This window comes from Protopterus annectens, chromosome 6.part1 (assembly GCF_019279795.1).
Source record: "Protopterus annectens isolate FY-2018-M chromosome 6.part1, PAN1.0, whole genome shotgun sequence".
Classification (NCBI taxonomy): Eukaryota; Metazoa; Chordata; order Ceratodontiformes; family Protopteridae; genus Protopterus; species Protopterus annectens.
The window spans coordinates 401,370,082-401,396,594 of record NC_056738.1 but is presented as its reverse complement, the minus strand read 5'-3'; the positions used below and the strand labels follow the sequence as shown (position 1 = coordinate 401,396,594).

Below are 26,513 nucleotides of genomic sequence, written 5' to 3'. Positions count from 1 at the left end.
AAAACTCTGCCAGAGCTGGTCTTTTAATTTAGCACTCCATCACCTTCACTTTGCCTGTACACTGATTTCAGTGCCTGGTAGGGAAGGCGGTCTCTAACCTGCAGTCCAGACTTGTGCTTGGCCTCATCCCACTCATTTACCTTTCACTCTGTAGTTATGTGCTACCAAAGCCTTTGTTTTTCTCCAGTAATTTTCACCCTCCTCTTCCTGTTTTTCTGTACTCAACTGCAGTCATCACTATTGGCAAGATCACTTTTCTCCGTTCCTGTGTTGGCTTAATTCTTAGACTATAGGTTTGTGAATATAATAATCTCTGTGATGATGATTGTCCTCCTTAAGGATCTGCATCCAAAATCCTGTTCTGTCTCTTTTTCAAACTCTGCCCCCCCATTTTAACATTGTTTCTTTCCACTTTGATTTATAGCCTTCTGCTTGCGTTGTGTATGAGCCTTAACTGCATAGCTGTAAGGTATCCATTCATATCCGGTCATTCTAAACCATCTTGTTCCATGGGAAGGATCAACTTATTCCACTTTATTTCCCTGCCCAAATAAATGCTTCAGCTCCTCCTCATTGCCCACAACTTTTTGTCTAGTTGATAAAAATATGTCTTACTGTTTAAAACTAAAGGGATTAAAAGCATTTTTCACTGAGTTTACGTGCTATCCATATCCATCAGTAGCAGCTTTCAGCTTCTCAGTTTTTGCGTTCTCTTTTGTTTATTCTATTTCTACATATCCATAGCTGCCATCACAGAATTTTTTTTAATCCGTACACCAAAGTACTTCATCGTATTACGTCCCCATAAGTATGGGTTTACCACTATAGCTTTTTTAATCTTCATTAATTTTATGTCCTGAAAAGGTATGAAACTGTCTCAATGTGTAACACAACTTTGAAATGTCCAATTCTGGGGTTATCAAATACAAAATATTGTCCTCTGCAAATAATGCTGCATCCTACACTTCATTCAATTCTGTTTGCTTCTCATCCTTGCCTACAGTGCCATTTGCATTTCATGATAAAATGGATAAGGCAGTCATTCTGATAAGAAGCTATTACTTTCACAGTTTGCATTTATTTTTTTTAATACAGGTTTCCAACTTGCAACTTAAATGCATGTTTTATTATCTGGTAAGATTATCTTTATATGCTTTTGCTGCTTCTCATCTCAGAGTCTGTCACATTTTCCTGGACTTTTCACTTGAGTAAAAATACTCAGAAATCAGTTTCATTTTTGACCTCTCTCAATACCTTTTAACTCGCAGCAAACACAGACAACTATATGGACTTTCCAAAAAGGGCAGTGCCACTCCATGTACTCGTGTCAAAGTAGACCACTACACCCACAGGCTTTACTTACAATAAAGTGATGTTTAATCATGCTGGAAGCACATGGTATATCCTGTGTTCCCTCTTTCACAGATGCCATCCATTCTTTCCCTTCTGTTTCCCCAGGTATGAAAAAACAACTTGCATTCTCTCAGTAAACGGACTTGTAGCCTTAAGACAAAGTGCAGTGGTTGCCCATAAATTAATAGGTTAGATTGTGGACTATTATGTTTTTATACAGAAGTGCTAAATGCTGCTAGGAATGCATCTACTTGCAAAAGTATCCCCTTCAATGTGCCCAACTTAATTTGCTTTCACTGAACTGATTACCAGTTTCCCTTTAAGTAATTAAAAGTATAACTCTGCAAACCACCCAATCCCATCACTTGAACAGTACTACAATAAAATAGCATACTTTGCTATTTAATATTTCACACAGACCATACCACCACTTGGCTCTTAACTTTGGTGAACTGAACTGCAGCATACCATAGCCTTCTCTCAACTGGTCACTACACATAACCTAATCTTGAAGTCAGATAAATGCCCCAGCATCAGCAGCGTAATTCACTACTACTACACAAGAATCATTCGGTGGTGAAGTGGTTAGCGTTGTCGCCTCACAGTAAGAGGTTCTCCCGTTCGATTCTCGGCTGGAGCGCCCTTCTGTGTGGACTCTGCATGTCCTCCCCGCGGTCGACTGATGTTAAAGACATGCAGATAGGTTTGAGCGTGAATGGGTGTGCCTTCTTTGAAGGTTGGGTGTTGGGCTGGCAACTCGGCACCGTACAAATCCACTGCCAGTCATTAGTGGACCGGAGTTCCACTGTGGCGACCTCTAACCGGGATAAGCTGAAAGACATTACTTTTTACACAAAAGAATCATTCGCTCCATATTACTTGTCACAAAAATCTAATAACTCGACAAATGTCTCCCTCTACTCCTATGCATCCGTGTATCCAAAACCTGGAACTCCATCCCACTCGCACTAGATCAAACCCCATAACATTTAAGCAACATTTTAACCAACATCTGTTGGAATCATGGTCATGTTCATGCCATTCACCCAGATAAAACCTCTGTTTCTGCATACCCACTTTACTTCATCCTCCAAATACCGTAAATTTCCAATCACACTTTATTGATGGCCAAAAAAGGGTAGATTAAAGAATATCTGCTGTTTTCCTATGAATTCTGTCCAGCCAACCTCCCATATCTTTTATCTAAACCCCACCATTAAACAATCTATCCCACATAACTCATCAAACTTATTTCACTGTTTTTCTTCTTACTTTATCTGTGGCAGCCCTGTCACTCAACTGGGAAGGCTGTATCAAAGCCTAAACTTGGAAACCAACATTAACAATGTACACTGTGCTCTAGTTTTGCTTATTTGTTGTTTGCTCAAACATGTCTTGCTCTTTCTCTTGTTGCTGATTAATGAAAGTCAGTAGCCATATCTGTAAAGTGTACATTGCAAATAACATATTTCTGCACTGCAATTATCTGTGTTTTTTTAAACAAAAACATATTTATTAAATTACCACTTATGACTTGGGCAGTCATACATTTATATAAATGAAAAATCATATTGACATAATCTTAGTTGCAAGCATTTTACATCACAAACCATGTTGACATAATTTTAGTTGCAAACATTATATAGCACTTATAATCTACCCAGTAATTGTCAGTCAAACATTACATAGTTCATTCAAATTCTGTCTTCTTTTAAACCTCATTCCTCCCGTTTGTATTGTTCCCACAATCGCCATTTTTCCTATGTAATTTGTTCCTACCCTTTTCTAAAGATCCCAATTCCAGTTGTTTTATCTCTTACTATATTCACTACTTCTAGTACAGTTGGATTAGACTTTGATTTCAATTTTCTAGTAATTGTTTTTTTGGCAGCCACCATAATTGGACTCAGCAAGCCCTTACTATGTCTAGGCAATTCTGATTCTGTATCTTAGCTCAGAAAAATAATTTCCCTAGTTACACCAATTTGCTCCCCCAGTATCTCTGACAGAGTTGTCTGAAGATAAACGTCTGCCAACTCATTACACTCCCAGAAAATATATTCCCAATCACTCCAATCACCTCTTCTTTCCCATCACAATTCCAACATCTGCTGCCTACCGAGGAGAAATTCTCAGGAGTCTACTTAGGGTGTAAAAATATATATGTAAACATTTCCAAGCAAAGATCTAAATCTTCTAGATTTTGTTGCATATTTGGCAGACAGACCTACATCCTCCCATCGTTTCTTTGTGAATTATATAATCTCTCTTCCCAATTATGCAACATTTTATATGCTCTACTAATTTTTCCTTTTTTAACAGCAGCTTCTGTTCTAGATTCTACTAAAAACTATACTGTTGCTGGTCTTGGGACTCCCCAATTTCTTTCTCTTTGCCTATACACTGATATCAGTCCTTGATAGGGAAGGCAACTTCTAACCTGCAGTCCAAATACATTTTTGGCATCTTTCCATTCTGTTACTTTTTCTCCTCTAGTTATTTACTCCCAATAACTTGGTTCCTTTGCCAGTTTTCTCCAATAAATTACAGGCCCCTCTTTCCTACAGTCTATATCGCTAATTGCAGTCATCCTATCGGCAGAATCTCCTTTCTCCATTCCCATGTTGGCTTAGTTCTTAGAATACTTCCTGCTACTTCATGAATATAATAATCTGTATGATTTTTATTCTCCTTAAATGTATGCATCTAGAATCTCACGCTCTGCTTGTTTCTTGAGCTTCCCCTGTTTCATCATAATCACTTTCCACTTTGAATCCTAGTTTTCTGCTTGTGCTATGTATAGGAGCCTTAACTGTGTAACTCTGAAATACCCCTATAAATTATGTAATCCCAATCCATCTTGTTCTGCTGGAAGAATAAGATTATCCCACTTGACTCTTGCCATCTTTCCCTCCCAGACAAAATCCTACAGCTCTTTATTATTATCCACAACTCTTCCCTTGGTTGATAAAACTATACCTGACCTGTGTATAAGATTAAAGGGACTAAAAGCCTTTTAACTGCTTGTTTCTTACTATCCATAACCATATAACAGAGCTTCCAGTTTCTCAGTTTTTGTATCATCTTTTGTTTAGTTTTTTCCCACATATCCTTAACTGCCACATGGAATAATTTTTAATACATATCCCTAATTACTTCATTTTATCATGTCCCCGTAAATATGGATATTGCTGAACCAATTCTTGTGTGGGCACGTAAAGCTAAAACAAAGGAAATAGTGGTAAATTACTAATTTTGTATCCTGAAAAGATTTGAGACGGTCTCAAAATGTTATACAACACTATAATTTCATTTTCTGGTTTTATTAGGTATAAAATAGTATCATCTGCAAATAGAGCCACCTTTTCTTGACTTTAATACCAGTTATATCCTTGAATTTCTGAATCATGGTTCTAAATATAATGCAAATAACAAAGGATAGAGAGGACATCCTTGCCTGGTTCCTCTGCTCAAGCAGAAATTATCAGGGAAGACCCCACCCACTTTAATTTTCGCCTCCAATCCCTCATATATCCTCCTAACCAACCTTATAATTTTTATCAGGAAATGGCAATACTTCCATTGCCTTTTTCATAAAGTCCCAGCTTACTCTGTCAAATGCTTTCTCTGCATCAAGATCCACCAACAGTATTATTTTCTTACATTGCTCTTTCCTCTGGATCATCAGTGTTCCGTTAATGTTGAATGTTTGCTTCCCTTCCACAAAACCACATTAATCCAGGTCTTTTCAGTTTTGGCATCACTTTTGCCATTCATTTAGCCATTATAGGCATAAACACTTTATAATCATGGTTTACTGTTTAAATGGGACTTTAATACGCTAGATCTGATGGATCTTTACCCTCTTTAGCTGTTACAGCTGCCACCTCTTTCTAAGATGTTGATGCTCCTCCTCTTAAAATACTGTTAAAGATCTGGAAGTTTTTTTTTTTTTTTGTGTTTTCCCTCCTACCTTCCAAACTTCTACAGGAATACCATCTATTCCTGGGACTTCCATGTAGATTTATTGATTATACATCAACATTTTTGCCTCATCTCCTCCTGCCCTGTTAGCAATCGAGCCGCATCTACCTGTAACCTTTGCATATTTAATTATTTTGTAAAATCTCCGTTTGTACCTTTTCTTGATTTCCATATTTCTGTGCTTTATAGATTTTCCGAAATATTCCTAATAACTTCTACAGGAGCTCTTATTGTCTTCCTTGTTGTAGGCTCCCCTAAGCTTGGCAATAGCCCTTTCTACTTTATTTTGCCTGAGTTGTACTAAGTTTTTCTGCTCTAGAGGTGTTAGCAAAAAACAGTTGCTTAACAGCAATCTTTCTAAACTTGTACATGTTATTGAGGTAATCCCATATTTTCTCTTTAGTATTCTGCAGTTGCTCTTCCTCTTGTTCTGTGAGATTCACCCTATTTTGCAATACTTTAACATTTGTCAGTCCCTGTAAATAATTCTTGATCTGATGTCAGTTTTCATTCATTTGACAATAGTTTGGTTCAGATTGACTTGACCATTATTTTCAACTTGTGACCACTAACAAACTCTCAAGCTCCTCCCTTAATTTATAATGCTCTGTCTCCTAACGTATCTTAGATCTTGTTTGCCGCTTTTGCATTTTGAAGTAGTCACTGTGTGCTCTGGAAGTTAGTGTTCAAAATTAGAGATGAGTCCTTCTATTTTTATTATTTCTCTATCTAATTACTTTTCGTAGTTTTCTTCCCTTTATACACTTTAGCGTAATTCTTTCTACCGTTGTTGTTAAAAAAGTTTTTCCTTTCCATTTAAAAAAAAAAGCTACCATTCTCTGATGATGCTCATGCCTTATGCATTTGCTGTCTATGCCCGGAGTACCTGCAAAAAAGATTGACATTTTGTAAATCATTTAATCCTTGGGCCATTGTGGACAGGAAGAATAAGCTCATTTTAAAGGGCTTGCTTCCTTCAGCCTTCTCCAGTCCAAGAAATCTTAGGATCAGTCAGACTCCTCCACCCTTTCCTCAAATCCAGTGGTGGGTGGCACCTCTAAGGAAGAAACATAAGTCTGATCCGAAGACTACTTCACTGAAACTGGCATCAGATGAGAAATTAGCTTCCTCAGATCCTGGATTATTGGATCCAAAGCTTCTACCTAGACCAGATATTCTTCCTCCATTTATCGAAATCTGAACAAAGCCAGTATGGATAGAGTGATGAAATGGTTCAGATGGGAGTTCTTCTAGCCTTTCATAGTTCTTAGTTCTACACCTCCGATCTCTGCTCCTTCTCTTATCTGACTAATGGTTTCAGACCCCTTGGATCTGTCTGTGTCAGGGACTGTTGTCTCTCCGATCTCTGAAGGCTGTGAGATCATCTTTGAGTGCACAATCTCCAAGTACATTGTTTCTGCTCCTCGGAGCCTGTCAAGGTAGTGGAGACTGTGTGTTCTGCTTCTGCAGGGCAGACTTTTTCTCCTTCCCTCTGGATCCTGTGTATATCTCCAGAGCACACCACTGAAGAGGCACTATACAGATTTAGATGAGTGGGTGGAGGCATCCTAGCAATCCTTAAGCATAAGGGTGTTTGATCTACTGATAACCCTTCCTAAGAGGAATCTGTATTCCTGGAGGCTTTTGGGTTTGGTCTGTGTACCTCCTGGGTGACTGCCCGCTGACAAGCTCATTGCAGGCCCCAAGATACCAGACCAGATTTTTGCCACCACCCAAGATAAAGAACCAGATTTTGGGGGGAGGTGGAAGGAAATGGACACAGTTGAGCCAGTCCCCAAGATACCAGACCAGATTTTGGCACCACCTTAATGAAAGGAATATTGGAGCAAGGGAGTTCGGTAGATGCCATGGTTGCCAAACAGGGAGTCAAGGGCCTTGGACAGATTTGAGAAGTGTGTTTATGCTTCAGACTTATTTGCAGTCAAGGGCCTTGGACAGATTTGAGAAGTGTGTTTATGCTTCAGACTTATTTGCACTCATGTTGAGTTATTTGGCGCACTTCACTAGATTGCAGAGGGATTTGATTAAGGAACTATGGCCTCGTAAACCCTGCAGTTGATTAATAATTTGTCCATGAAGCTCATTTCACATGCAGCTGAAGGTGCCTCAAGGGTGGTAGGTTCATGGATTTCCATTGGGAGGCAGGCCTGGATGCATTTGTGAGGCATGCCTGGATGCATTTGTGTGAGTTTGTGTAGCCTTCCAAGTTTTAATTTGTCACTGCATCTTTTGCCAGAACCTTATTGTTTAGCCCTAAGGTAAAATATACACGTTCCAGGTGTGAACAAGATGAAATAAACTCTCTGCAGTATGCGTGCATTTTTAACCCCTTAGGGTCCTTTCCAAGATCTATGGTGAGATGGTTCCCTCACTGGCAGAGAGGGAAACTTGAATGGAAGACGCCGCATATGCGGTAGAGGAGGCCTCTAAAACCAGTGGTCCAGAGATTGACAGATCCCATCAGCGCTCTTGAAAGGAGGGGCCCAATTGTCCACCTCTGGAGGCAATCTGGGATTTATCCTTACACCAGAGGGATAGATATTTATAAAAGATATATGTAGGGCCAAAGGATTATTTCCAGGAGTTATATAATTCCCTTTTCCCTATCACCTCCACCTGTATGCATAATTCCCGAGGTTCCACACAGTCAGAGGAAAGCAGCAGCACTAGAAATAAAAAAAGCTGCTAGAAAAGAAAGTCATCCAAGAGGTCCCACCAGACAAGAGAGAATCTGGACCTTAGTCATGATTCTTTTTAATGCCAAAGAAAACGGGGGACAGGAGACCGATTCTGGATCTCAAGCAGTCTGAACAGATCAGTTCAGCACACCAAGGTCCAGATGGTAATGGTTCAGTCCATTCTGCCCTATTTGTACAAGGACATCTGGATGTTCTCAATAGATCTTCAAGATGCATACTATCACATAAACATGAACAGGCAATCCAGAAGGTACTTATGCTTCCAGCTGGGAGCCAGTCATTATGAGTTCAGTGCACTGACCTTTGGCCTCAACACAGCCCCCAGGGTATTCACAAAATGCATGGCGGTGGGAGCAGCTCACTTGAGACTGCAGGGATGCCAAGTGTTTCCGTACTTGGGACAACTGGCTCATAACCACTCCATCCAGGCATCTATTGATAAGGTCTTGAGATCACATATTCCAGACTTGCCCCCTCCTGGGGATTACCAGGAATTACAACAAATCTCCGTAAGAATCGTCTTGGACATTGGAGTTCATAGGAGCAATTTTCACCACAGTATCATTGACTGCCTCTCTTCCTTTTCAAGAGTACAGACTATCTTGAGTCCAGGTCAGAAAGATGATTCAAATTTCCTCAATTTTAACCTGATTGTACAAGCTTGGGATCAATGTCTTTGGTATTAGTTCTAGTTACACTAGCAGGATTGCATATGAGGATTCTTCAATGAGTATTAACTCAGTGTTCCATTCTTCATCAGCATATGTCCACTCAGATAAGAGTTACCCAAGCGTGCAAAAGATACCTTTAGTGGTGGATCTCCTCGGATCAGGTTGTACAAGGCAAGTACCTTCATTCTTCCTCAACCCAAGGCCATAGTGACCACAGACACATCCCATATTGGGTGGATGGGAGCACTTCCTGGGAAAAATATTCCAAGACGCATGTTTTCCCGAAGAGGCCAATTTGCATATCAGTGTGCTGGAAATGAGAGCCGTGCTCTTAGCAGTCTAGGCTTTCCAAGATTCCTTCTCATTCAGAACAGTTGCAATTCAAACAGACAGTATGTCCATGGTTTGGTACATCAAACAAGGAGGAAGCGCATCTTGCTCCCTGTGTAGAGAAGCTCTGAGTTTGGCAGTGGGCAATGTCATCCAACAAATTTCTGATAGCAGTGCACATTCTGGGGAAATCCAGCATTATAGTAGACATGTTGAGGAGGTCCATTCTACTACCTCACGAGTGGTCTTTCAACAAGAAAGTGGCGGAGGTGACTTCGTCAATGGGGACAGCTGTACTTCGACCTATTTGCGTCTCCCCTAAACAAGAAGTGCAGCAGTTTTTTCCCTAATCCCCCTATTGCGGGAGTCGCTGAGAGACGCTCTCCTACATGAGTGGCCCCCTGGTCTCCTCTATGCTTATCCTTCAGTTCCCTTAATTCCCAAATTTCTGTAGAAAGCATCTTGGTTGAAGAGCAAAGTCATCCTCATTGCTCCTTACAGGCTTTGACAAATTTGGTTTCCCCTTCCTTTGGCCTTATCTAGTCTACTCTCTTTGGAGTCTGGTTCCAGTCCCAGACCTTCTGTCTTGCCTACTGGGCATGATTCACTATCTCAAAACTACAGTGACCGCATAGTTTCTCCAGTTCCATTGATAACCAGACAACATACACACTCTTCCTCTGTCATATACTTTTGTCTTCCCATAAGACTTCCACAAGGTGAATTTGTAGAAGTAAATGAAAGAGATTTGTATTTTGTGTGCAGCAGAAACATGCTGACCCTCTTACAGCACCAGTACATAGTGTCCTTGAATTTTTAGCAACAATTTTCAAGAAGAAGCCAGCTCCTTAACCATTAGGGTACAGCAAGCTGCCATTTCTGATTTCCAAGTAGGTGTTGAAAACATCTCTTTGGGTTCATCTAAACTTTAAGCCTTTGTGAGACAAACCCTTCTTTTTGAGACCCACCTATAAGGATGCCAACTCCCCCATGGGACTTAAATTTGCTGTTGCAAACCTTAATTCATTCTCTTTACAAACCAGCAGCTAAATGCGAGTTAAAATATTTGACCTGGAAAACTATATTTTTGGTAGCCACCACTTCTGCTAGAAGACCGTCAGAACTTCAAGCACTGTCTTCTAAACCTCCGTACTTAGTATTTCATAAGGATAGTGTGGCATTACAAAGCAATCCTAGCTTCCTTGAAATCTACTAATTTGCCAGTTTTCTTTCCAAATTTTACAAAGATGAATATATGATGTGATGTCCTATCTCACCTTCATTCTTAGGTTGGGTTCGGATCGAACATCGGATCCGACTTGGCCTAATACAAAAGCTTGAGGTCTTTCACTAGCTCGTGGCTAAAACCCTATCCTATCATGGACTAGGAGAGCTCCCCTAGATCTCGTTTGCTGCTAAACTAGATCAGGTGCTCTTCCTCTTCCTCTGGCTCTGGCCAAGTAGTCTTTTTCTACATATTTTGACAAAAATTGTTAAAAATGTGTTTATTCACTTTGATAATTACTGAAGTATGTTTGTGTTTTCGTTTGTTTCTTCCTGATTTTTCACTGCTGTTGGCCATCGTTCCCCTGCAAGGCCTTCTTCCCCTATCCTGGCTTAAAACTTAATTACTAAAAGCTCATTTTTAGTTATAGGGCTTTCCTTTCTTTTCTATTCTCTTCCTTTAACTCCTCAAGGCTAGTTCATTTGAATTAGAGAGCTGCCTTAACTCTTTTACCTTGGAGGGCTTTTTCCATTGCTGGACCTCGTCTAAATGTTTTCTTGCTGTGTTGTTTATGTAAAAAAATAGAGTATATATTTACATATTGTATAGATGTTTTCCTTTATTATTGCTGACTGTCTTCCAAATGATTCTAAGGAAGCTAAATCGCCTGGGTTTAAAAAATTTATTAAATGTGGTCAAAATTACTGACAGGCGTACCATTTATGTGTACTGTCTTGGAGTGGTTCACCTCCAAGAGCCCTGTGCCATCTGTCACTCTTTTAGCCACATGGCTTTGTTAGAGAGAAAAAACAAATTGATATTAAAAGGCCTATTAAAACACCCCTTTTCTGAAGCGATTGAAGGAGGTCAGGGTTCTTCAAAATCGAGCCAATCCCCTTCTTCAAAGTCGGACAAGGGAGAAGGTCCGCATTTTCAAGTGCTCAGTCAGAGAAATCTAAAAAACTGCCAAAAGTGTGAACTCCGGACCCGAAGGCTGTCGGGTCCGAGAAGCCTACTACCTCAGCTACTTCATTTTCGGTGCTGGTGGAATTATATGTGCAGAGCCAGTCCCCTGAATTGGAACCAGTATCTCCTTCTCTAAGGTCTCCATTTCTACAATCCTGCAGATCTGTCCCCTCGACTGGATTTTCCAGGAGCTTGTCCAACGATGATGTGGATCGTGTTGTGCAGAGACTGTTAAGGACACCAGTGCTCGCCAAACTGTCAGATCCAACTCAGAGGGCTTCGGAACCGACAAAGCCCTCCCTTTCAGCATCAATTACTCCTCTGATCTGATCTCTAACCTCTGAGCCAGAATGTCCAGAACTGATTGTAGTGGAACCGTTTGAGCAGAGACCTATCTCGGGATCTTCGGATCAGAACATTGCAGAACATTGCTCTGACATCCTCTGCTCAATCTGATCTTGAGGAGTCCAGGAGCTGACTATCCATTCGGGACCAGAGTGGGGAGTCTGATCAGACAGTTGTCGAATCCGAACTTGCCTCTCTGGGCGCATGCCCTGGTTGAGCTCAGCTCCTACTTCAGCCTTAGAGCCAACCCCCTTGGTTCTGGGGATTTCCTCTGGTTCTTTGGAGCCTGGAGTTTCCTTGGATCAGGGGTGGGGGGCTTTCGAGGTAATGAGGAGAGTGCTGTCTCCACAGACAGGTCCACTCTCGGGTTGGGACATTCTTCTCCCAAAAGCACCGGTGTCTGTCTCTGTACCACTGCATCCACAAGGACATGAAGATTCTAGGCCTCAGGATGCCCCATTTGCTGACCCCTTTAATGGCTCGTCTTCATTTGGGCTAAAAGTCAGACACACTAACCAGGTATGGAACAAGAAGGAAAGACGCACTCTGCAGTGGGAGTCTGTTTTTCCCTACCTACCAGACCTTATCCAAAGGTTCAAAAATGGGGGGAAAATGTGGTTTCAAAAATCCCAGAGAGTTTTCCAGGACACACGTGGTGATTTTTTTTTTCCCCCAGGGGCAGAGGGGGAAGTAGTAATGGAAGATGCTGGCCATGTGGCAGAGGGGGTCCTCAAAATCATGGCGACAGCGAATCCCTCCTTGTTAAGCTCTTTTTAACACTCCTGAAGGGAGGCCGGCCTGTCCTTTTCTGGAGGCAGTCTGGGGCCGCTTATCTTTGTACCCAGAAGCCTAGCTAACAAAAGACAAGTGGGTATAAAGCATTGTATCCAGAGGTTACTCCATACCCTTTTTTGTCCCCGTCCCAAACATAAAAACATCCCAGACGTTCCACCCAGTCCGATGGAACAGGCAACTCTAGAAATACAAAAGTTGCTAGACAAACGAGTCATCCAGACAGTGCCCGCAGACCAAATAGGATCCAGATCTTACTCAAGATTCTTTTTAGTTACAAAGAAAACCGGGGACTGGAGACACATCCTGGATCTCAGCAAATTAAACCAATCAGTAAGAAAGTCAAGGTTCCAGATGGTAACACTGCAGTCTATACTCCTGTTTGGGAGACAAGATGATTGGATGTGCTCTATGGACCTCCAGGATGTGTACTACTACATAAAAATAGACAGTCGATTCAGGAATCCTCTGCACTTTCAGCTGGGAGCCAGTCACTACTAGTTTCGAGCTCTGCCCTTTGGCCTCACTACAGCCCCCAGAGTGTTCACAAAGTGTATGGCAGTAGTCGCGGCTCACTTGAGATGCCTAGAATTCAGAGTGTTTCCATACCTAGACGACAGGCTCCTAACCACCACACCGAGCATCTACTAATGAAAGTGAGAAGACACCACCTTGCATCTCTGTCCTAGCCTAAGGATCACAATAAACTATGGAAAATCTGCCTTGATGCCATCTCAGTGTATCGTTTTTATAGGAGCAGATTTAGATCCAACAAAAATGATAGCCAGACTTCCTTTGGAAAGGGTTCAACTTTGAAGTCGGGTTCAAAACCTTCTTTCCAAAAATAAAAGTACAAGCAAAGACAATTCTGAAAGTCTTTGGGACCATGGCAGCAGCAATAACCCTGGTCCCATTAGCACATCTGCACATGGGAACTCTACATTGGCCACTTGTTCACTCAGTGGTCCATGCAGGAACTACCCCTGTCCTACCAATATTTATAACAGAATCTTGCAAGAAGGACCTTCGTTGGTGGCTTTATTCCACTTATGTGACATTAGGTCGACCCTTTGTACTTTCCCAGCTACTAGCCACAGTGACCACAAATGCTTTTCAGATGGGGGGGGGGCATTGTCTGGGAAACACAGTCCAAGGCACTTGGAGTCCCATTTGCACATCAGTGTCCTAGAGATGAGAGCGGTACTTTTTAGCATTACAAGCATTCCAGGGCTCTCTCCCGCTGGGAGCTATTGCAGTACAGACCAACAACATCTCAGTTGTGTGCTACATAAACAAGGAGGAACCAGATCTTTACCCCTTTGTCGGGAGGCCCTGAGAGTATGGCAGTGGGCATCCTCCTCCCAATGCTTTCTAGTAGCAGTGAGCATCCTGGGGAAATCCAGTGTGATAAACTCAGCAAAGCTATTTTAATGCCTCATGAGTGGTCCCTAAAACAGGAAGTGATGGAAAAGATTTTCCGCAAATGGGGCCAGCCTTGCTGCAACCTTTTTGCCACATCCATAAACACCAAATGCAGCAACTACTTTCCCCTGATTCCCCTTCCGGGGGAGTCACCAGGGGATGCACTTGTTCACGATTGCCCCCCGGGTCTCCTGTACACCTTTCCTCCCTTTCCATTGATACCAGAGTTCTTCAGAAAACCAGGTACTTGGGAAGGAGCATGATACTCCTCACCCCATACTGGCCTCATCAAATCTGTTTTCACTTTTTGTGACCTCATCTCCAGGAGGAGCCTTGGATTCTGGACCCAGTTCCAGACCTCCTGACTCATGCAGCGTGGACGCTCCACCCCTCCCTTCAAACCCTCAAATTGACAGCTTGGCTGTTCCGATTCCAACTGTAGCCAGGCTCCTTAACCTTTCTCGGTCAGTGAAACGCATCCTGATTTCCTCTCATAAGGCTTCGATGATAGTTTTATATAGAAGCAAATGGAAAAAAATTTCCTTATGGGCGTTAAGTAATCACATTAATCCTTTTTCTGCCCCAATAGCTTCCATTCTTGAATTCTTAGCAAAGCTATTTAATGAAGGCGCAGCTGCAGCTACTATTAGAGTTCAGTTAGCAGCGATAATTAATTTCCATTTAGTTGAATCAGGCCCCAGTGTGATATCCCACAGACTTTGCAAAGCTTTTCTTAAAGGTACTCTCTTGTTAAGAACACCCATTTAAAGCCCCTCCAGCACCATGGGACCTGAATTTTGTCTTATCCTGTTTGATTCTTCCCCCATTCAAGCCTGCATCATCGTGCAATCTCAAGTGTTTTGACTTTGAAGACAATTCTTTTGATAGCCATTAGTTCTGCTATGAGTTTCAAAGCTGCACGCATTGTCAATAAAGCCCCCTTACATGCTTTTCCACAAAGATAGAGTATCCCTACATACAAACCCATCCTTTCTACCCAAAGTATGCTCAGAAACTAATTTAAACCAATCCATAGAACTTCCAGTTTTTTTCCCCAACTATGAGAATAAGACAGAATATATGTTGCACTAACTTGACATACATAGGCAATTAGTTTTACTTGCATAGGAGAAAGGACTTCAGAAAATCTGACCAATTATTTGTGTCCTTTTCAGACTCAAAGGTGCTCCTCTGTCTAAAGTCACATTTTCGAAATGGCTGTCTGATTTGTATTACCTTTGCTTACAAATCTCAAACCAAAGAACTTTCCCATAAAGTAAAAGGTCATTTTACAAGAGCCATTGCAACCTCTTCTGGCTTTTGGGCGAGACTACCTATTGATACCATTTGTGCTGCAGCAACATGGGCAAGGCCACATACCTTTATCACTCATTACAAAGTAGATTTGGCCTCCAGGAACAGGACCCACCTCCTTTGGGTCCACTGTTCTGAAGAATATTCTCCCTTGAGCCACCCAAAAAAGATGGTGCTAGGGATATTGTCCCAACTTGCTAAGAATGAAGGCAAGATAGAACAACATCACATAAAGTAGTTATGTACTCACCATAATGTTCCATGTGTGCTGCCCATCTCTCCTTCATTCTTACATCCCACCCTCCTTCCCCCAGCCCTTGGCTTGTGGAAGACCGAGCCAGTGCAATTGGCTGTTAATGTTCTCTGACCTTCTTGATTGCTGTATGAGGTATTCGGTGACTTTTATTTAATATCTTAGTTATATCCACAAACAAGATCTGGGGGAGCTCTCCTAGTGCATGATGGGATATGATTTTAGCCACAAGCTAGTGGAAGACCTCCAGCTTTTTGTATTAGGCTAAGTCGGATCCGATGTTTTGATCTGAACTCGACCTGCTAAGAATGAAGGCAAGATGGACAACATGCATGAAATGTTATGGTGAGTACATAACTTATTTTTACACTTACTGGATGTTCACAGACTATTCTTTTTTTTTTACTTACATAGAACAAAAAATTTAGAAAAACAGACCAATTGTTTGCCTCCTTTGCGAATTTCAAATTAGGCAAGCCAGTCATAAAGGTAACCTTAGCCAGATGGCTAACCAATTGTATATCCTTTTTGTGCAACACATTGGGCCTTTCCTTAAGAGCCCATTCAGCCAGGTCAATGGCAATGTCTTTAGTTTTTTTTATCTAGGGGTTCCATGGATGATACATGTACAACTGCTGCTTGTGTTAACCCTCTTACCTTTATCACTTATTACAAATTGGATCTGGAATATCCTTCCATAGAGTCCTCCCAGGATTTCAGGAAGCTGGGGACCTTGTCTCAGTTGTCAAGGAATGAATGAAAATTGGCATCATCTGATAAAGGTATGCACTCACCATAATGTTCATCTGTGTTGTCCGTTTTATTCTTACTTAACTCCCCTGCTTTTGAACTAATGTCTACTGGAAGAGTGAGACCCTGTTAGGAAACCACTGCTCCTTATGTTGAGTTCCAGATATGGTTTTCTGTATAACATTATGCTTATGTCTCCTTTTCTTCTAGAAGCCAGCAAACAAGATCTGAGGTATGTTCTCGGTAGAGCATTATGGGTAAGGAAGGAGCTTGAGAGTTTTAGTGGCCACAAGCTGAAAATAATGGCTGAGTTATTGAGGAAGAATGTAAATGGACAACACAGATGGAACATTATGGTGAGTAGGTAACTTTTTTTTTTTTTTTTTTTAACTTTTTAACCATTTATCCCTTTCTTTTATTTCCACCCTATTTTTAAACTACACTTTAATTTTATCCCACTCCCTAGCTATATTTTCAGTAGAAATTTCCATCTTCTCTAATAGCTTCTGAATAATTTCCACTACCCATTCATTAAATTCCTCACTGTTCAACAGATAGGTGGGAAAGCGCGTCAGTGTCTCATTTTTTATTACCTTGTGTTTTTATTTTAGTTTTTGGCGCATGATCTGAAATAGTTACTGGGTGCATATCTATAATTTCAGCTAAATGCACATATCCATGTGAAATGTCAACTCTGTAGCTTAGCCCAGTTTTTGAATCTTTGGGAACTCCTAGTACTGAATTTGCATCTTCCATGCCAAATCTACCCTCCTTTGTTATATTTTCCTTTCTGGGCCCCTCCAGATGCATCTTCAGTGTTGTAGATCAAATTCCAGCCCCCACATATTCCTTGCTGAAAGCTGATTTATTTCTCCCAAAATTTTCTTAAGCTCCATTATCGCGGTTTTAGGTGGAATATAAATAGATAAGTGTAATTCCCCTCCCTTGCCAGTAACCCCTTAATACTACAAGTGTACCATTTTTATTTTATTTTGTTTTATCTTCTATCACTGTTGGAGCTCCTCTTGCAAGTAATACAAATACTTCTCTTTCCATTTGTCCCTGGTATTCCACTGAATAACCATCCTGAAAACCTTTCTTTATCAAATTCAGATGTTCAGTTCTTTCCAAGTGTGTCTCCTGTAGCATAGCTATTTGCACTCTACATTTTAATATAGTTCATTAATCTCTCTTTTTTGTATTTATCTTTGAGACCATTGACATTTAAAGACATTACAGAAAGCATCAGTGTATTAAATGTTGTTCCTACCTTTTATGTATAACAGCTTTTTAGAAATGTCTAGTTCTAGCTTTTGTGTTACATGCGCACATTGTCTGGGAGGTTGAATTTGTATAACCATTTCTTCTCATATCTATTTGAGACTATGGCACATCTTACAGAACTTTTTGTTTTATTGAAAGCCCTCAAAAATACACCCAAATACTTCCCTAAAACCTATTAGCTTGATAACCACACACAAAACTATGTACACCTTAAAGTATGAAGTTTTACCCTTATAATAGGAAAAAATGTTCCAAATTGACAGCCAGACTTGCAAACCTGAGTTACCCTATAAGAAAGGTTATCCATGCTAAGACGTGTGGTACAACTTGTGCTTCAGCTAGGTAATGTCTGGTTTTGTCTTACCTTTGTAGCTCTACCAGTTTTTTTAATTTCTCCAAATCTTTTAGGTTTCTAATACTATGATGGAATGGACCCCATATTCCTAAGTCAAAGTACTATTAAAGTTCATGAAATTAGTATTGTTTCACTCTCTGTCAACCAGAAGTGCACTTCACAGCACCTGCAATGTGCCCAGTAATGATCCCTCCTACAATTCATATGGAGTTATATGTATTGGTAGTGTATTTAAATAGGACTGTAGACTACTCTTGGAACTATCTGGGTATATTTCTTCCACATTGCTCTCATTTCTGCCTGCAAATCCTGATATTTTATGACTTTGTGTCTCTACGCAGGACACTGTAGTCACTGGGTGTGGCGATTTCAGTGATCACTATATCTGGTTTTCTAGCTGAGTGAACACTTGAATGCTTTGAGAACTTATCTGTTAGCCATTTCTCTTCATCAAATTGTCTCCTGGAGACACGAGGACCAGATACAGAAATACTACTAAGCATACATTTATTTGCTAGACAAAAGCCTTATAACATTCATTATTTTTTTCATTTACTTTTTTTCTGTTGAAACCTACTAGATCAAGCTAAGGACCTTAATCTGGTCATTCCCCTATGCAAGAATGAGAAAAAAACACTTTGTCATGCTCTTTTAACCAGACTTTTGTTCTAATTGCCCTTGTGGGCCATTTTAAGTCTAGCCAATTAACCCATGTGAGAATCAAACCCTGCACCTTGTGCATGTAAGGTAAGTGCCTTAACCATTATGCCACCCTCCCACCTAAGTAAATACACCTTCAATCTGTAATGCCCTTTCCAGTGGTGAGAATCAAACCTTGCACCTTATGGTTGAAAAGAATACACACTAACCACTGTACCATTTGTCCTTTCAGGTGCTTAAAACTGAACAAAGAGAAAGAGAAAAAAAAATGAGCACCTTACTTAAATAAGCGGACAAATGTTGCTTTATAGCACACACAGAAAATCATGCCATATAAAAATAGTACCTTTAAGAAAAAAGTTTGTTTTCCTTAGTTTACTTTATCCCTCTTCTAAGTGTTTTTCTAAACTTTAATGGCATGAAGTAGGGCATATTCCCCACATACCTATCTACCTCTTAGAGCAAGAAATCTGGACAAAGGCCCAAAAATAGGGACAATTTTTAAATAGTGCTCTTACAAACATAAGTAGATAGAACAACAGGTGTTGCATTGGCATGAATTTTATGAAGGGTATGAAGTCTGAAACTCCAATGTCTCATTTTCTTAAATCTTCATTGAATTGCCAGTGATTTGGTAGTAAATCACAATTTTATGAAAAATGAACAAAAATATGAGGCAAAAATCTGGATATTCTGCAAAGATCTGTACAGTTGATGGGTATGATTCCCCACTGTAGAGCGATCTCCGAGTTTCCTTATACCTGCCTTACACAGAAGTATGTACTTCGTTCTGCTTCCTTTCTGTTGGCCAGCTATGACAATTATATTTTTATTTACGATGATGTGCGTTTTCGTGGAACTCTATGTTCCATCCTATCTTGCCAGTGAATGTCCGTTCGATGAACGTGCCATTCAATGGCTAAACATAGACCTGTACTCTTGATTCTTATAGTTGACTTGTGCTTTTTTCCTTCTCTCAAGCTTTTTTTGTTGAAACATTGGAAAAGGTTTCGCTGGCACAGTCTCTCTGTGGTCTTTGTTACCGTAAGAACAAGTAGTAGAATATCCTCCTCTTTCACAGCTTCACTTTTTTGTTGGACAAACTTTTATATTTCCTCCTTAGCATTTATTTCAGAAAATAATTTTGTCCCTCCAGGAAAGAATATTTTGACAGTACTTGGTATAGCAGTTTGAATCTCACGCCTGCTTCTCGACATTCCCTGAATAATGGGATAAATTTGCTCCTCTTCTGCTTGGTGAACAATGAGTTGAGTAATCATTCTCCACAAACACTCTGCTGTCTCCCACTTTTAGTACTTTGTCTTTCTGTCACAGTTTTGTCAAAATCAACTCCTGCTGGTAGTATTGCATCTTTACTATTAAAGGTCTAGGTTGCTTTCTCATAGCCAAGTTTGAAGCATACACACAATGTGCCCTTTCAGTTAAAAACATCTGCTGTGGAATACCAGTCCAGTTGCTTATTAGTGCTTTCATAAAATTAATTGTGCTTTCCTTCCCACTTCTCTTGTACAGCAGAAAATCCCAGGTTTTCCGTACATGCTCTTTCCTCTAATTCGATTATTTTTTTGAATCATCCCTTCTTGAGCAGTCTTATTCACACAGCCTTTTCTTCATTTTGACCTCCGATCTTTGCAGTTTTATCAGCTCATCTGAATATCTATTTAAAGTTTCATCCCTTTTTTTCCAGCCTCTTCTTGTTTTAGTTGATATAATCCATCAGTGTTTTGTTTATTTTAATCAGGTTTGTGTGTAGTTGTCTTTATGCTTTCCTCTAGGTTACTGAAAGTCCTATGTGGCGCTTGCACTGGTTTTTGCTGAACAGCTGCAGTACTTTTCCGAGTCTGTGTTTTTTCCTCACCTTTTGTAGCTGATTTTCTTTCAAGCCCTTCGTATTTTTTCCTGGCATCCATGCAGTGCAGTTAAACTCGCCAGTTACTGAAATTTACCCAGAAATATAAATTCACTGGTTTTCTTTGCCAAGTTTTATTTTTCACACTGGGAGAGCTAGAATTAAACGTTTAATCAGTGATCTTGGAAGTCTGCAGTAGCTGTATTTAGCTGATATTAATAATCAAGGTATTTTATTTTTTTTATCCTTTGGTTTTAATAGTTAAGGTTATCTACCCGTTGGTATAGCATGTTTTTTTTTTCCTCTTCTAACCATTAGAAGAGTTTTGTCTTTCTTAGGCTTATTATCTGAATTCTTAGGCTTATTCTCTGAATTCTTACTGTAACCTTTTTTAAACTTAATGTACAGAGTTTGTTCCCTGGGTTTCCGTTGAAAAGGGGCTTTGTGTCTTATAGACAAATCCTAATAAATAAATTAATAATTGTAATGTTTCTCATACAAATACCTCCTAGTTCATAGTTATGCCGTTTCATGATGAATTGCCTGTCCTTGTACATTGACTGTGTGTAGCCACAGAGTTTGTTGGTGAAGAGAAGAATAGCCAATAGTTTTACCAATGTATGAAATAATTCATCATTATTTTATACACAGATATGAACAGTACACTTCCACATCCTCCCTTGGCAGCCCAAGATCACAAGATTATACTATTTATAGCCAGCCTTTCCTTCCCACAGTACAAACCATGGATACCTCACAGTGAAGAAAAAGTACTTTCTTTAATATCACTGGCATAAACAGTTGTCACTGCTAAGACTTCACTACCTCTCATTAAAAATGCTTTTGTATACTGCACAGAGCAAATTCTCAATTTAACATACAACTTACTTCAGTAAGTTTATTTACTTGTATTACTATAAAAAAGAATTTTACTTGGAGTTTCAGTCCCTTTATTATCCTAAACAGACAAAATTGGAATTCCACTTTGAGTCCTGCTACTAGTTACACAGTCCACAAACTTCCATTGTTTCTAGCCACTTATTGCAGAAGCACAGTTCTCATGTTCAGACTACATATTATGGAAGTGACACTTAAATTTCTTCCATTTATTTCCTACTTTCACATTTAGTCATCTTCCTCATAGTCATCTCAATCACCCAACATTGATCTGTGGCTCAAGTCCAAAGGGCTCCTGATTTTTCTAGTCAGCTTCTGGCCTTTGTGTGTGTGTGTGTGTGTGTGTGTGTGTGTGTGTGTGTGTGTGTGTGTGTGTGTGTGTGTGTGTGTGTGTGTGAGAATCATTTTCCTTTGGAACAATAGAAAAAGTTTTACTGGCAAGTTCTCTCTGTAAACTTTGCTGCTGTTAGAGGAATGAGAGTCCCCTTCAGCTTGTTTGCTTGACTCGCTCTTTGCTGGGTAAATGTTTTCCTTGTTAGCCTGTTGCACATCCAAAAATGTCTGGATTCTTTGGGAAAAGTATACCAAAATCAGCTAGATAGAACAACTTGAATCTCATACCTGCCTCTTGACATTCTCTTACTGGAGGAATAAGTTTGCTTCTCTTCTGCTTGGAATGCAGTGTATTAGAGAATGGGCGACTTGTAGGTAGGCACCCTGATTGCAGAATAAATGTTCTCCAGTAGATGTTAATCTACAGGTAATGCCTGCTGAAAAACGAGTCTACTGCTTCACAGCAGCATATTAAGCTGCAGTGGAACTTGGACTGATAATAAACTAATGGTTGCCATTATTTTATGCTTGTGAAGTGGTGCTTTTGTTTAGTGAGTGTAAAAAAAAAAAAAAAAAAGTGTGTGTATGCATGCATGAGATTCAGAATGAGATGGATAGAGCTATTATTTTACACTCACTAAGCAGCACTTTTGCTGTTTAGCAAGTGTAAAAAGTAAATGAAACAGAAACAAGTGTTTGTAAGTGTATGCATTTTTGCATCCATGAAAGGGAAGGTGCGTCTGTGTTTGTGTGAAAGAGAATGTGAAGAGTGAGTGATCGAGCACCGACAGCAGTTGCAGTCGAGATTTGCATACCTCTCGACCTCTTATCTCAAGATATCGTGATAAACCCTAAAATAAATGGGGAGCAAAGGCTCAAAATAGGAACATAGTTTAGATATTGTTTTTATAAAATTACAAAGTAGTCTTAAATGACAGGATTTGTGTTAGCATGAAGTTTTCTGAAGGAAATAGTCTGAAACTTAAACGTATTTCATTATTTAGTAACTTCACTCCCTAGTGACTAGCAACAAGCCACACATTTCGGAAGTAAGGGGCCAAAAAATAAAGAAAATATCTGGATATTTTTTAAATGTTATACTTTGGATGTAGTGCTTCCTCCAACACCATTTATGTATAGTACAGCAAGTTTGAAACATCAGGAGGAACTATTTTACGTAAAAAAAAAAATATATATATATATATATATAAAATGTATAGTAATAAAAATAAATAGGTAAAACATAATTTTACAGATAGCTTATTCTCTAAGCTGATGATGCCATCCAGGATGTGTTACTGTGTAAATAATGCCCACCAGAGGGTGTCGGTGTAGAGGCCCTCCACCTGTGGTGTCAGGCCTCATAACACCCTGGGTGGGCATTATTTATACAGTAACACACACCCTGTTGGACATTATTACTGGCTTAGAATTTTCCACAGGCACTCTGGTGTCTCCAGTTCTCTTCTGCCACAGTTTTGTCAGGAGCAGCTCTTTCTGTTGCTATAATTGCATCTTTACTGTTTTCTTATGGCTAAACTTGGAGCGCACACCAAATGCTGTTGTAGTCTACCAGTAGAGTTGCTTGTTTGTACTTTTTATAAAATGAATGCAGTCTATTCCTTTAGTTTCTCTGGTAAGCTGAAAAAAATGTTTTTCTCTCTTTGCTCTAATATTTTTTGAAATGGTTCTCCTTTTGAGAAGCCACATATTCAGCCAATATTTCCTTCATTTTACTGTCTGATTTTTGCAGTTTTATTGGCTCATTTGAACAACTTCTTAAAGCTTCTTCTATTCTTTTTGCCTTTGTGATTTGATTTTATTTTCATCCAGTTTCTCATTTATTTGAAACAGCCCAATGTGCATTTGATTTCTTTTTTCCGTTAAGTTACTGGAAGCTGTCTATTGTACCAAAGTTGAAACCTGAACTGCCTTTTGCTGGACAGCTGCAAGACTCTTCCCACTTGATTTTATTTTCTTCTTTTCTAGTTGATTTTCTCAGGATTTCTTCGTTGACATCCATGCTGTATAGTGACTAGCCAGTAATGGAACTTTACTCACATTGTCAGTTACTCCTTTACTTCTCTCTTCTTTTTAATAGTGGGAGAGCTGTAATCAAAATGCTTTTCAGAGTGCAGTCATCTTGGAATCCCCATTTTATACGCTAGTTTTTCACACCCATAAGTATAATTTATGTTGCTAAAAACAATGTACATCTTTTCTTTTGTATAATTATTCAACAGGAGGCTGTCTGCATTAGTTTTTTTTAGAATGTTTCTTTAATTTTTTTTTAAAGGGCTCATTTTTATCTTATTAGCGGACATCTGCTCGAGAGATCTTTATAATTACAATTATGTGGAGCATATTGTATTTGTGGCATCATCATGATCGATTTTTATACCCCTCGTCCCTGCTGAAGGTCACTGAAGCAAGCTGAGCAGGGTTGACCAGATTTCCCCATTCCCAGTTACAATTTCAGACTCATCCTTTTGGGATCTCCAGGCATTCCTGGGCAAGCCTAGAGATATTATTCCTTCCTGGTTCTGTCTCGGGGCTTCTGCCTGTTGACTGGTTGATTTGTATCCTGTACCTCTTGTGGGGGGAACTCATGTGGCATCCTCACCTGTTTTACACTTGATTTTTCTGCCTCCCCCAACACCAAAAAATGTATCTACTTATTTTGGGAACATACTCTATTTGAAATCTGAATTGTGCTTTGGGTGAGGTAACCTTTATGAGCTTCAGTATTAAATCAGGACATTATAGCTTGAGCTGTTTTTTTTTTTTTTTTTTTTTTTTTTCTTTGCTCGCTAGAATTAAACAAGACACAAGGCAGATGAAGTATTTGCCAGTTAGTGTTACTTTGTAGTTACATGAACTTATGTAATTAACCACTGACCATTTTGTCTACCTAATTTTATAAACTGTGGTTTCTTGTTTTAGTCTCAATATATTTTTTCATTTTCTTTCTCCAACTTAGATGTCATCTTTTTATCTTTGATTCAGGAGTTTTACATGTTTAATAAATGTGTTCTCAACTTTTCTCTATTGTAGGTATGAAAGTCTGACTCTACACCAGGAAGATTCTGGATTTTATGAGAGAATACAAACAAGACAGCTCTCCGAAGTGCATTCTGGCATAACAGTCTTGAAAGAACATGAGAGCGAAGTGAGAAATAATCCGGGATTTTGTGAGAAAACCCAGCCAGAGCAGTTCTTTGAAGTACATTCTGATTTAAACTCAAGAAAACATGAGAGCAAAGTGAGACGTGATTATGGATTTCATGCAAAAACGCAAGCAAGACAGCTCCCTGGAGAGCATTCTAATGTAACAGTCTTAAAAGATCATGAGAGTAAAGTGGTACATGGTTCAAGATTTCTTGAGAAGACCAAAACAAGACCACTGTCTGAAGTGCATTCTGACAAAGCAGTCTCAAATGAACATGCTGGTAAAACGGGTAGTCATTCTGTATTTTATGAGAAAATACAAAAAAGGCAGCTGTCTGAAGTGCATTCTGAAGTAATGGAACACGAGAGCAAAGTTGGAAGTGATTTTGAATTTCATGACAAAACAACAAAAAAGCTCTCTAAAATGCATTCTGACATAAAAGTTTTGGAAGAGCATGGCAGTAATGTGGCAAGTGTTGCTTTCACAGACGCTGTGTCTACTGATCAGAATTCAGCTTTTACAAAAACCGTAACAAAACCATTAAGGCAGGGTTTAGTTTGTAGTAGTTCATCTGATTCCTTTTGCAATAGAAATTTTAATCCTGAAATCTGTACTATTTATAAAGAAGCAATGACAGCTGAAGTTATAAATGTCCAGAATGTTGAAGAAGCTTCATCTTTGGGCTTGTTTGATGATTGGGAATTACCAGCTGAAGATTCAGAAATTCACGTGCTGAGTTTACAAGGTGAAATGTCTTCCACTCAGAATGACAACATGTCGATTGAGAACGCACATCTTTGTCAAGCCTGCTTGACACTGTATTGTGAGCTCAATAAAAAAGGCAACCAGGAATATACTAAAAAAAAGTCAAGTGGTAATGTATATAAATGGTATCATCTAAACATTGCTTTTTGTTGTCCTGGCACCAGTTGTATTTTTATTTTTGCAGTGTTTTCCATTCTGTTTTTGTACATCTTTTATGTACAGGTAACTGTCTGTCTTGAAATATATTTAAACCATAATTAAAGTTTAGCACTTTTTCCTTCTCAGTTGTGTTCATTATATTTCATGTTTATTTTTCCTGTGATTTTTCTGTCAACCATCAATTTCATATTTACTGACCTTGAGCCCCTTTTTTCCTCTTGCCATTCAGTAGATCTTCAGCATGGAGGTTCGTCTACTGAAGGAAGCCATCCTTGGAAGTGTTTATGCCCTCAGTGATGCAAGTAATGCCATTTTTAGCAAGGCCCTAACCCTGTCCTTGGAAGCTAACATATAGGTACTGCTGTCAGTTTAGGGGCCTGTTGTGCTGTGTGTGTGTGTGTGTGTGTGTGTGTGTGTGTGTGTGTGTGTGTGTGTGTGTGTGTGTGTGTGTGTGTGAGAATACTCACACCCTTATGCTAATGAGGGATTGCTGATCAGCCCTGTGTACAAATACATAGTAAAATATTTTGATCAATAGGGTGAATTTTCAAAAACTATCAATATAAAATTTACATCCGTAGAAATATTGCCACATTAAGTAATAGAAACATTCTGTTAAAAAAATCATGAAATATATTTAACAGTAGCCAATATCGGCAATTTTTGATCAGAAGATACCAAATCTCATTTTTAGTTCTTAAACCATGTTATCCACAGCAGATTTTAAGCAAAATTAAGAAATAACATCTCAAGACACATATTAAACAATTGTTAATCTAACAGTTTTGTTTGCAAGTATAATATTGGGGGGGGGGAGACTATGTAAAACAGTTATTTTTATAAACTGTTCAGTCAAAAAATACTGCAGTTTCTAATCTCTAGTCTTAATTCTACTT

At 39.4% G+C, this 26,513-nt stretch overlaps 1 protein-coding gene across 2 annotated transcripts in view; it reads left to right on the top strand.

Annotated features, from left to right (window-relative positions):
• Nucleotides 1–25,742, top strand: part of LOC122805592 — a 161,370-nt gene extending 135,628 nt beyond the window's left edge. Inside the window, exons 1-2 of one of the 2 annotated variants that reach the window (XM_044075818.1) lie at nucleotides 16,356–16,481; nucleotides 24,579–25,742. In XM_044075818.1, coding sequence (XP_043931753.1) covers nucleotides 16,456–16,481; nucleotides 24,579–25,719 — 1,167 coding nt within the window. In that variant the 5' untranslated portion in view covers nucleotides 16,356–16,455 and the 3' untranslated portion in view covers nucleotides 25,720–25,742. Of the gene's footprint in view, nucleotides 1–16,355; nucleotides 16,482–24,578 lie in introns of those variants that run through there. The other variant, XM_044075817.1, reaches the window with a different exon arrangement.
• The last annotated feature ends 771 nt before the right edge of the window (nucleotides 25,743–26,513 follow it).